The sequence below is a fragment of the Anser anser genome (genome assembly GCF_964211835.1).
Source record: "Anser anser genome assembly, chromosome: 25".
Classification (NCBI taxonomy): domain Eukaryota; kingdom Metazoa; phylum Chordata; class Aves; order Anseriformes; family Anatidae; genus Anser; species Anser anser.
In genome coordinates this window covers 6,035,933-6,047,872 of record NC_139746.1, presented here as the reverse complement: position 1 = coordinate 6,047,872, position 11,940 = coordinate 6,035,933, and the positions used below count along the sequence as shown (strand labels likewise).

The 11,940-nt window shown below is 57.7% G+C and overlaps 1 protein-coding gene across 8 annotated transcripts in view; it reads right to left on the bottom strand.

Annotated features, from left to right (window-relative positions):
* Positions 1–580: 580 nt before the first annotated feature.
* ADAMTS10 (ADAM metallopeptidase with thrombospondin type 1 motif 10) overlaps positions 581–11,940 on the bottom strand; it is a 72,848-nt gene continuing 61,488 nt past the window's right edge. For all 8 annotated transcript variants that reach the window (XM_083810649.1, XM_083810652.1, XM_083810648.1 and 5 more), the window contains 10 exons: positions 8,549–8,682; positions 8,196–8,319; positions 7,705–7,785; positions 6,170–6,333; positions 5,615–5,741; positions 4,888–5,017; positions 4,478–4,682; positions 4,073–4,249; positions 2,816–2,972; positions 581–2,406 (listed from right to left, as the gene is read on the bottom strand). In XM_083810649.1, coding sequence (XP_083666775.1) covers positions 2,297–2,406; positions 2,816–2,972; positions 4,073–4,249; positions 4,478–4,682; positions 4,888–5,017; positions 5,615–5,741; positions 6,170–6,333; positions 7,705–7,785; positions 8,196–8,319; positions 8,549–8,682 — 1,409 coding nt within the window. In that variant the 3' untranslated portion in view covers positions 581–2,296. The remainder of the gene's footprint in view (positions 2,407–2,815; positions 2,973–4,072; positions 4,250–4,477; positions 4,683–4,887; positions 5,018–5,614; positions 5,742–6,169; positions 6,334–7,704; positions 7,786–8,195; positions 8,320–8,548; positions 8,683–11,940) is intronic.

Here is an 11,940-nt window from a genome sequence, read left to right as displayed (position 1 = left end):
AAAGGAAACTGCCCTTGCAGGGAGGGCAAATGCTGGGGTTGGGGCTGAAACCTCTGCTCAGGTGGGCGCAGCATCTGGCTGCTCCATGCCTTCCCTACATCCTTAACCAGAAAGCTCGTGCTTTTAAGCATTTTTTTTTTTTTAATACATAAATTCCTCCTTTTCTGGTGGTACATTTGGGGATGAACAGCAAAACCATACCCTGTGCAACAGCAACTCCTCTGTCGGGACATCTCCTCCTGCAAGAGCTCCCCATATCACCCCATCCCTTGCACCACTGTTGTCTCAGGCTCCAAGCGAAAGAAACCCCTAAAATCCCAAACCAGCATTAGCAATATGGGGTTTACACGCCCAGGGGTGCACAGCCCACCCACTAGGGGTTTTCCAAGGGGAAGCCAGTTCCTTTGTGTTATGAAGCAGCTCTAGATGAATCCCCCAACCCACTCTGGTCACTTGGGGTGCAGGGAACCCCACCGCTGCCCAAACCCCTCTTCTAGCATCAGCACAGGCAGCATCCTGGCATGGGGCTGTCCAGAGCCAAGGCTCACCAGTTGAGAAACAACACTGGGACCAGAACCTGCGCCTGGGATCGTAGCTACTCCTTTATTATAAATCATGCCGTTACGTCGCTCCTCCTTAGAGTTAGTATTTTAAACATTTTTTCATTATATATATCTATATAAAAAGGTGAAAACACCCCCTCCCAAAATGTCAGAATGGAGCATTGCACTGGGAAGGAAGACAAATTCATGCCCGCTTGCCAGCCAAAGGGGATTTGCTGAGCACCAGAGAAGCTGCAATCGGCTGATGAGCGGGTAAAAATACAGACGGTAGAGTAACACATCAGGGCTGGCAGGGCGGAGAGGCTTGCTCTGGGAAAAGAGGGCTGATCTTGACCCCGCACCCTGAGGATGACCCCCAAAGGGAACAGAACCTGGCCTGGGACAAGGTTTCTCCTCTTTGTGATGCAGAAAGGCCCAAAAATAATAATAGTAACAAAAAGCACATGCTTAGTACATTGCAAATTCAGGTCTCCTCCAGCAGGCTGCGGTGGCCCATTGGAGATGTGTGTTGGCCCAGATCTGGCCAGGAGGTGACCTGGAGGAATGTCAAGCCTGCTCTTTTCCCATCACTGGAGGTCTCCTGGGGGCAGTGGCATGGCACTGCGACTGGTACCCTGAGGCCACAGCTGCACGCAGCGAGGCTGCCTTTGGAGGCAGAGCACCCTTGGAGGCAGAGCACCATAGGAGGCAGAGCACCCTTGGAGACAAAGCACCCTTGGAGGCAGAGCACCCTTGGAGGCCGTGGCATTCCCTGGGGAGGGCCCAGCCAGGACCAGGCACAGACTGGTCCCAATTCATGGCTTGGCAGTGGGGATGCTGTGACCAGGACAGTTCTCCTCCAGCATCCTCCCTGGCTTTGCTTCCTGCAGCCCGGCACAGCCTCAACACCCTGTAAGTGACTGTGTGACCCCGAGCATGCCTCGGCCCTGACCTCAGCTCAAGCTTTGAGGTGTTTTCAAAAGGAAAAACAGTCATAATAGCAATAAGGGCTTTTAGGAAAAAAACAGGGACGCCCCAATCAAAGTAGGTTGTGAAGGGAGTTTGAGTAACTCCCTCTCCCAGTTAAACTGGTGTCACCGCTCTACTCACTGAGTGACCTGTTCTCCATCACCTGCTGCAGGTCCCAAGGTGACAGGATGCAAATGTAGCAAACATCCCTGCTCCCACCCCACTCCCCATGGCAGCTTGTCTTCGTCCATCATCCAGAAGCTGATGGCTACAAACCACGCTCATCACATCACCCATGGCACCTGAAAACTCCTCTCTGTCTCCCCTGGGAAAGGCAGCGGCACCCAGGGATGGCTTGCGCTGCCCTCGGGACGTGAAGCAGAGTAGGATGAGGCAGGAGCAGGGCGAGCGGTACCGCCTCGGCGCCTGCAGGACCTGGGTCCGCTACTAAATAAATAACAGTATCAGAATTTCAAGTAATGTCCCTGCTGCCGCGCTCTGCCCAGCTTCTCCCTCTCCCACCATGGTGACCGGCTCCTCTCGCGCTTGGCCATGGTCTCTGCAGTAGCCGGCAGTGGTTTAACTGGGATCTGCCATTGGGATGCTCGGGGGCGAAGGGTGCGTGTCTTTGGGGGACAGGTGGGGTGACGCCGGCTCCCACCGGAAGCACGACCAGTGTCTGTGTTGGACCCAGGGAAGGTTCCCGGGGCGAGAGGAAGAGCCCGGCTCGGCGGCCCTTCGGCGCAGCTCTTGCCTTCCAGTTTTCCCACAGGGTCACCATGTTCCTAGTGCCCCTGGCATGTTTTACAGCACATCTGTCGGAAGTACGTCCGGCTGCAGAACTTGAACTTCAGGACAAGCGGGCAGTAGGCCACCTTGTTCACATCCTTGCACTCTAGATGGGTGACAGAAGGAAGCGGAGTTAGAGCTGTGCCTAGGGTGAGGAGCTCCAGGGCAGGCTTTTAGCCAGTCCCCTTCGAGGCCCTCCTGTGGCACCCCGATGCCCAGCTCCTGGGGGCCGTTTGCCACAGAGGAGCAGGATGTGTTGGTACTGAAGAAACAGCTACCGAGAGCCTCACTACTAAAAGCTTACCTTTGCAAAGGTGCAGTTACTTCATTTATCACGGTCACAGTGCACTGGTTTGGCCATGGACCACAGGGGACAGCATCAGGTCTGCCCCCAAAAGCCTTAACCCACAGCTAGAGCCCAGCGCAGGCTGTGCTGGCTGCACTGCCGCTGCCCCTTGTGGTCCCAGACGCTGGAAGGGCTCAGCGCCTCCCCCCAATCCCGCTGCCTCCCTTACCTTCAGGGTTGTCCGTGGGTCCTGACTCGCACTTGGTCTCGCACTGCTGCATGCCAGGAGGCTGCAGGGTTTCCAGGCAGTCGCCAGACGGCTGCCCGGTGTGAGCCAGGCACTGGACGGATCGCCTCTGCTGGCCAAGGCCGCACTGCGCAGAGCACTGCCGGGAAACAACACAACACCCAGCTGCAGTGGCTGCAATAGCGTGGGGGAAGAGGGCACAGCAGGGCTCAGGAGATGCAAAAAGTGCTTGATGCAATCGTCCCTTCCCACAGCACCGACACAGCTGAGAGCTCCAGCCCTGCTCCCCAGAAGGTTGGTCCGAGACTCCAGGGTCTCCAATCCAGCCCTAAATCACCAGCCCTTGGCAGCCCTCCTCCACCTCCTGCAGTGCGAGGGAGGACTTCCTGCACCGCCCTGCTGTGGGCACCGTGCTGGGCAGACCGATGGTGGCCCCGCTTCCAGCCATCCCAGCCCATCACCGCAGCCCAAAGGTGCACAGGGACGAGCCGTGTCCCGCAGAGACACAGCCAAGTAGGGATGGTCGAGATTGTGGTGACCACCAGGCGTCCCTGAGGCTGCACATACGCTGTCTGTGCCCAGCTGTGCCCAGTCCTGACTTGGCTGCTGCCATGTCCATGTGCCCATGGAGCAAACGCTCTCCATGACCTGGGATCACGGAGCCTTCCCCGGGCTCCTTCCATCCCTGCCAGATGTTGTACAGTCCCTACGTTGTGACCGAGGGGGTGGGCACCCGTCCAGCCCCACTGTCCCGGCATGACACCCCTGCTTGTTGGGTAGCAGAGAGGTTTGAAGTCCTAGATCTAAAGGAGTGTAAGGAAGTCAGGCAGGTTTCCAGAAAAAGTAAAGGCCCAAGTGCTCTGTAGGGACAGCACCTGGCCCCTTTACTTTTTTTTTTTTTTAAACCTGTATTTACCTTTTTTGCTGCAGAGCAGCTGCAGTTCTCAGCCTCCCTCAGGGGATGAGGCTGGAGGAGAGAGGCCACTGCCGACCAGCAGGGGCTGATCAGAAATTTATGGCACATTCTGCAAACGTGAGGCTCAGGGCATCCCTCCAGCAGGCTGAGAGCCAGCAGGGCTGGGAGCTGTAGGGACAGCCCTACGTCACACTAACACAGTGACAGCCACCCCACCAAGAGCCAGCAGCTTGTGGGTAAGAAGCTTGTGTGCACTGGGATTTGAGGCCGTTGGGGAACCGAGCCTTGTCCCGCAGTAAGCCCAGGGGTAAGAGCGTCCGTACCTCTCCCCACTCGCCAGTCACCCAGCGTGGGGGTGGGCAGCGCCGCAGGTTGCACCTCATGCTGGTGGGGGGCTTGGAGCCCTCGGGACACTGGGAGGTCGGCAGCGTTGTGCTGTGGTCGCCGCTCTTGCAGAGCACGATGCGGTGGCGGAAACCTGGCCCGCAGCTGGGGGTGCACTGCAGAGAGGAGACAGGCAGTCACAAGACACGCGGCGAAGAGCAGGGACAGGCAGCATCGGCTCTCCCCACCAGGGCTCCTGTCTCGCCCATCTCCTGAGCTGTAAGAGGACACCTCCCCACGTTGCACTCTCCATGTGTGACATTACCAGCGCTCTGTCCTAGTGCCTGACACTGTCCTACAGACCAACATCCTCAGAGAGATGAGGGCAGCAGATGAGCACGTACCTCAGACCAGTCCAGGGCGACCCACTCTGGAGGGCACGTCTGGTTATTGCAAGGCTCAAGCATCTTTGGCCGTGGCTGGGTGCAGGAGGCATCATCCAAGGTCTTCTCCTCAGTGGGAGAGATCTTACGCTTGCAGAAGACACTGCGCGTGCGGACACCCTCGTTGCAGCTTCGGCTACATTCGGACCAGTTCCCAATCACCCAGCTGGGGACAGGGAGAAAAGCAAAGCTTGCAAGGGACACGAGGGAGACAAATGCACCCCCAGTAGAGCTGCCCCAGGCAGTGTCACCCCTAGGGACTTTAGCAGGGGACTCTTGACTTGAGACTGGCAGAGGGGGGAATTTCACCCTCTTCCACACCAGATCTTCTCCCCGTGCTCCCTCCACCTGCTCCAAGCTGCGGTACTCACGCCGGGGGGCATGGCTCGGTGTTGCATGGCCTCTGCCGCTCTGGCATTTTGGTTTCAGAGCTGCAGAAATGGTTGGAGACAGTTGAGCTATCGGAGAGTTTCCTGCATACGACGGACTGGATCTGGCTGCCTGCCGAGAAAAAGAAGGCAAGGGGGTGAGAGCAAGGCTGAGGCTGGTGCTGAGCTGGGCTGCTGCTATAAACCCCATGGCTCTGCTCCCGCAAAAGCACATGACAGCACTGCCACTTGTCACTGCACCTTGTCAGGCGTGAACCTGCTTCTCTATTCACAACCAAGGCCTCCTTGGCCTCTCATGTCTCTGAGAGGGCTGGGTGGGGTGAAGGCTCACCAGCCAGGGCAGGGCTCAGCAGGGCTTGCAGAGGATCGAAGGGTTCCTGGGATCTCACCCTCAAAAAAACCCGACCTAACCTTTGTCTTGCGAGGCTTTCCAGGCAGCCCTGGGGGGAACAGCTAGCAGAAGAGACGGAAACATCGGCCTCAGCTGAGGCCTAGAACAAGAGCAGGTCAGGGCCCTTAGTTTTAAACAGGAAACATTATTAGGCCTTTCAAACCGCCTCTCTCTCTCCTTCTGAATGCTGGCTCGGTCTCTTGCAGCCAGGCTCTCCAACAGCCATGAGAAATGGTGCCAACCCTTGTAACAGCCCACGGGATCCAGAGAAACATCCCTCCCGCATCCCTCCTCAGCTGACACGCGGTCAAACCTCACCTCCTGCACACAGCACTGAGCATTTGGTCCATGGGGTGTAGTGCCACGAGTACTGGTTGGAGGCATCCCTGCTGATGGGTGCGTTGAACTTGTACCGGATCCCCTGCAGCTCTGTCCGCACGAGGACCTGCAGGGAAAGGCACGGCCGAGGGATCAGTGCCGCTGAGTGCAGCATGGCTGAGGCTGCATGGATGTGTGCCATGACCCCAGTGCTTTCTGTGAAATGCAGGGCAGCTGAAATCTCTCCCCTCCCCTTTCCAGTCCCTTCTAGCACTGACGTGACAGCCACCAGTGGTGACAATGGTGCAGCCATGAAGGTGACATTATCAAAGGACAAGCTCCTGCGCACTTACAAAATGAACTGTTCCAAAGCCTGGCAGATCAAGGGAGGGAGACTTGGGAATTTAGGGCAATTTACCTCCGGTCTCCGTGCCCCTTTTACTCTGGGCAGTGAGGACAGAGGCTGGTTAGCTCTAATTCCCATGCAGTCACCACAAGGCGTCTCTAGCCCAGACAAGGCCTGGTGGGAGTATGCAGAAACGTGCTGTTACCAACCATGACAAAGAGGGTGACATTGGTGGGTCCCAAGGCCTCCAGGGACTCAGGCTCGTCTGGGGACCTTCTATAGTGGAATGTGGTGCCTGCGATGTCGAAGCGTCGTGGCGGGTCAATGGAGAGCTTCCCGTTGATGTAGTACTCGCCGCCCTCCCCTCTCAGTGCTGCCAGGACAGGGGAGGAAGGGTCAGCAGAAAGGCTGAACATGTGCCCATGTCCAGCGTTGGCCACAGGCTCCTCATCTGCTGGGCTCAGAGCACTGTTATGTGGGAGGGGAAATATCCTCGGCCTCACTTTACAGGGCAGGAATAGGTGGGGCAAAGAAAACAGATGCCTGAGTCAAGGTCATGGAGAAAGTCACAAGCAGAGAGGGGACCGATGCACTCGTCCCCTTGGTCTCAGCCTCCCCGTCACCACCCTGCGGAAGGACGATGCTGCAGGGAGCTGAGCCAGCTGCGGCGGTGGGGACACCTGGCAGCACGACGAGCTGCTGGCCACAAAGCCAGGCTCGAATCCAGCTGTGCAAACTGGATCTTGGCTGCCGGGGCTACTGGAAGAGGCCGGTCCCCAGCTGCCTGGCTGCGGTTGCTGATGGGAGTCACTAGAGGGAGATCGGCTCTCGCCCTCACCCGCTCCCACTCCCATTCCCACGCTCGCCCTGCTCGTGCTGCGCCACCAGCACCGTCCACATCCGTGCCACCCCTGCCCTCACTGGCTGACACTGCCATGATGCTCTGGGGCAGGGAGGGTGTTTGGGACTGATGAGGATGGAAGATGCACCTTCCCGTCCCACCTGGGGTACAGGGACAGCTCCTGCAATGGGAGACACTGGTGGCAGCAGTAGAAAGAGCCACGAGCTTGATCTGTGCCTCCAGTGCACAGAAATCCAACTTGGACAGCCATGAGGAGTCCCCAGTTTACCCAGAGTATCCCTGAACACAGCAGAAAGAGTCAGCCTGGAGGAACGCTGCCAGGACAGCCCCGCTGCCACCTCCCACTGGCTCCTGATCCTGGAGAGCTGCCACAGAGGCACCCGAGCGAGCTCCCTGCCCACCCCTCCGCAATCGCTGCCCATCGCATGGACGACAGAAAGGGAAGACAAGGGGAAAGAAAAAAGCCTGTTAGAAAAACAGTGAGCCAGAGTCTGGCTGGAAAATTAAGCCCAAGGAAAATGTGAGCAGGTCTATTTTTAATCCCCAGCCCAACATGCTGGCGGAGGGGGGAATGCCAAGGAGCCGCAGGCAGCGCCAGGAACAGCGGGGTGTGAGGTTTGCTCAGGGTTACGCTGCTGAACAGTGAGTGCAGGACAGAGGCAGAGCCATGGTGAGACGGGGCTGTGCGTACCACAGGCGGCCCTGCCAGCAAAACCTGCTGCCCTACTCTACGCCCACACCACGCTGGGACCCCTAGCCCCATCCCCTGCTGAAGCAGGAGGTTTTCTGTTCTGGGCCTTTCTCATACCCCGCTAACAGCAGGGCAAAGGGCAGGCCAAGAGTCTCTGGCTGGGATTTCAACGTCCCTCAACCCCTTCTCACCTAGGTAGTTGATGGAGAGGTTCAGCTCCCGGATGTCAATGTGGACAGAACCCTTGGGAATCTGGATCACCTCCTCGTAACCTGCGAGACACCACGGGGCGGTGAAAAGCGATGTTGAGCCTCTGAGCCCACCGCCAACCCCATTCTGCACTAGATGGGAGTATGTGCCATCCCGTTACATGGGGGTTAAAACATTAAACAAGGTACTGGCAGTGCCAAGGTGTTTGCTTAGCCACCCATCACAGTTAAACAGAACGGGGAGGAGGGCAGGAACTTGGCGCTTTGTGCCAGCGGTGGCTGCGATATGGCTTGGTCAGCGAAGGGCGATATGCTCCCTGCTTTCAGCCTGGTCCTACCCTTTGGGCTGGTTCCCTGGGATGTCTCTGCCTGTCCTGTGTGTCCCTAGGAGCACTGAAGCCAAGATGCCCCTAGTGGGGAGGGGCCCCAGGACGGGTGACACTGGTTGTGCTGGCAGGGCTGCTGCTCCCTACCTCCCTCCGGCAGGGACTGGTTGAAGACGCCCTCGACGGTCTCGCAGGAACTGCCGTCTCCCCCGCATACACGGCACTTGTCCTCCTTCGCATCAGAGCCCAGGACACGGTCACAGCCCACATGCTGGAAGAAGGAGCAGCGGGGGATTAGTGAACCTGGAGGGGCCCTGTCCTCCCACACCCGAGCTGCAGTGTCCCAGGACCAGGGAACTCCCTGGGCTCTGTTTCGCTCCCCTCCATTGCCCTGGCATGCCCCGGTCTGCGGACACATGCAGAGCAGAGGCATGCCCACGCTGCCTCTACCCATGCCGGCTCTGCCCTTGCCTCAAGCCCATCCCAAAGCCCGGCTGCACCTTGCACTCCCCATTGACACAGATGTCGTTGGAGTCCTGCCGGCACGGCGTCCCATCCACCACGGCTGCGGCTCTCTCCGTGTAGAAGTTGAAGCCCTCAGCCAAGCAGTTGAGGGAACAGGCTTTCACACCCCCTAGGGAAGAGGTGGAGGTTTAAATGATGCCACCGAGGAGAAAGAGAAAGGATGTGGAGAGACAGACCTTGCTCTCGGTCTCCCCATGGCCTCATCCTGCACCTGGCCCGGCTGCTCAGCTCCAGGTGCCCAGGAGGACGTCCCCGCCATGAGGAGGGACTCATGGAGGTACCCAGACATCCTCACAGTGATCAGCACCAAGGCACGACCCTTGAACCAGACACTGACACACGGTGAGACACTGTCCTTTCTGCACATCCTGGGGAACTATGTGACGGGGAATGAAACAGTCTGACCCGCTCTTATGTGGTATCAGTCACTCCTGGGCCACCTGGCACCTTACGAAGGCTGTTGTGGCACTCGTGCCCACTTTACAGGCAAGGAAATTGAGGCAGCAGTTCTAAAGCAACTTGTCTAAGATCAGCCCAAAAGCTAGAACTGAACTGTCTCCTTAGTTCCAGTCCAGTTTCTCAGCTACCACACGACACAGCCAGAGAAAGCATTTCTTTCTGTCCAGAACTGGTGGGAACTGAGCCATTCACAGCAGAGAAGGTGACAGAAGTATGAGGAGGAAGGGGAAGGATGCTCAAGTTACAGCTGAAATACCTGCTTCACAGCAGCCTTTGCCAAAGCACCAGCTAAAGAACAAAAAAGCTGGGTATCTGGATATTGGCTTACGGTGCTTGGAAGCAGGACTGGTTATGGAGGAAGGAAACTGGAAGGAGAGACCTGAGCACAGCAGTTTCCTCTCTGCTGTCATTGGATTTTAGCGAACAGCCCAAGGAGATCCAACAGCCTGCAGGACCCTGGCAGAGAGCAAGTCCTGGCGGTTTGCTCCTGCAGGCACCGGCTGCAGACACAAGCCGCCTGCCAGAGCTGGGAAGCCCCTAAATTGTAGCAACCGAAATCTTCAAAATCTGCAAGTCGTTATTGCACATCAAAGGGGCAGATGGAGGGGAGGGGTGGCCCAGCTGTGCCTGGGAGCACCCGAATGCAGCTGGGGGGAAGGAACAGTGAAGCTGGGGGAGGGAGGAACACAAGGAGACACGAGAGGGGAATTCAGCTGCTTGGAGGCATGATGTCAAGCAGGATGCCTGGGCAAGCCCCTGGAAAAGGTGCTCCATCAACCCTTCCTTTGGAGAGCCAAACGCTCTGCAGCACCCTGGGCTCTCCCCTGCCTCCGAGGGAGCACCAGAGCCACCAAGAGGGCCAGAGCAGCAGGCACGGCCCTGAGAACTCACGGCCGTCTGCCACGGCACGCCTGAGCCCCAGGTCTGACCTGCCAGGCCTCGGGTGTAAAACATCACCGGCAGGGTTAACAGCACGAGCCACATGCCTGCAGCATCCACAGAGCACAAGCTGGTCCTCAGCGCAAGCCTCCACAGGCGTTCAGCAGCAGATGCGCAGGCTCTGCAGTGCCCGAGCCATCTGTGCAGAGGTGGGTGCCCTGCGGGCGAAGAGCCTACTTCCAGAAAGCAACTGGGACCCCCTCAGTGTGCCCAGCAAAAGTTACAAATTCACTGGCAACTGAGGAATAAGCTGCTCACCCAACCATACAGCCCTGAACAGCACACGATCTGCCACAAGCTCTGTACAAATCCCAGCCTGCTGCCCCCAGGTAGGCGAAACCCCTGGGCACTTCTCAGTGTGCTCCTTGGTTTTGGGATGAGCAGTGTGAGGTCAGTAAGAGCCGGGTCTGCTGCGGGTACTGTCCTCTACCTGCTACGCTGTGCCTCAGAGGATGTTTTGTTCCTCCTGCCTGCCCTGTCCCACAGAAGAATTAAAGTGCATTACAATTTATAATGAGCAATCTCCTGTTTTCTGTGAGCCCCTGCTCCTCCCCATCCCTCTCCCAGCCCCATGAGCCATTTCTCTCTCCCTTGGCTCTTGCATCCGCCAAGAGCAAAATGAATAACTAAGCGAATGAAACAAAATAAACAAACAATTAAAGCTGCATTCCACGAGGTATCTGCTGACTGCTGGGCTCCGAAAGGCTGAGCTCAGCACTTCTCACTGGGGCTGTCTTTTGCTCCTGGGGTCTGGGCTCCAGGGCCGTTATAAATCACCGCCAGGAAAACACGCCGGTACTGGCCCCACGCAAAACCTAACCTCAGCGTGCCAGTGACCCGGCGGCTGGCGCCAGGCTTCCAGCGGGTGGCTTCATCCCTTCCCAAATTCCCCAGGGGACTGGTGCCCTCCTCCCCTCCCAGCTGCAGGGTGTGGGTGCTGTGTGCTTGGGAGGTTTCCCATCTAGCAAGGGACATCGCCGTGGGGCTGGAGTCTGGTGGCTCTGATGGGTGGATGGCGCGGGCACCCTTGCACCACCGCGCCTTTTGGCGATGGGGTGGCTGGAGGGTGCAGCGCTGAAGGCAGTGGCCAAGCTCAGCAGGGGGAAGAGGCTCAGCCAGAGCGGTGAACGTCTCCTGGCACTGGGACACAGGCTCAAAAGCAACCTGCAGAGCACAGTCACTACCAGCTGGAAGGCAGATGAGTGCCTGTGCTGCGAAGTCCTGCCAGATCACTCAGACTTGGGCAAAGAAATCTGTTGGGAGGGGTGACAGTGCTTTAATGTCCTTTAATGCCGCCACAGTCCCAGCTGACCTGAGGGCCCAGCGTGGACAGCCCACACCAAGAGCTGATGCTGCTAACGCTGACAGGGGTCTGCCAGGCAGGTGGGGGTCAGGGCACATCTGTCTATGAAAGCTGGGAGCTGGCACTTGACCCCCCCCCCCCCCCAACCAGTCTGAGGAGCTGCCAGTTCCAGCCCCTTTACTTGTGTGAATGGGGACACATCACTTTCCTGCCTAGTGCTTCAGGTTTCCCCCCTGTGCCACTGCAGGGGAAGACACTGATACCCTTTGACACCAAATAAATGAAATTTCAGTGCCAAATAACATAGTCCCTTGTGACCATTACGCAAAGCCAATCTGGATAGCTGACACAGGGAACTCCCAGATCCCTTCAAGACGTGGACACACCAACACTCACAGCCTCCTGAGAAGAGGACAGGTTTCACACCTTATTTTATAGGAGAGGAGGCAGACAGAGGAAGGGGCTTATTTGAGAGCCAAAGCAGAAATCGGTCAGGACCAGATTCAAATACAAAGGCCAACATGCAACTGTCCAGCTGTCCCCTGGGCTCAGGCCGGTACTCAGACCACTGGGGATGAGAGAGGTCCAAGCAAGGGCAGATCCAGCCTGCGGGGCTATCTTCCACCTTGGCATCCATTGGGGTCTTTGTGTGACTTACTGCTTTGC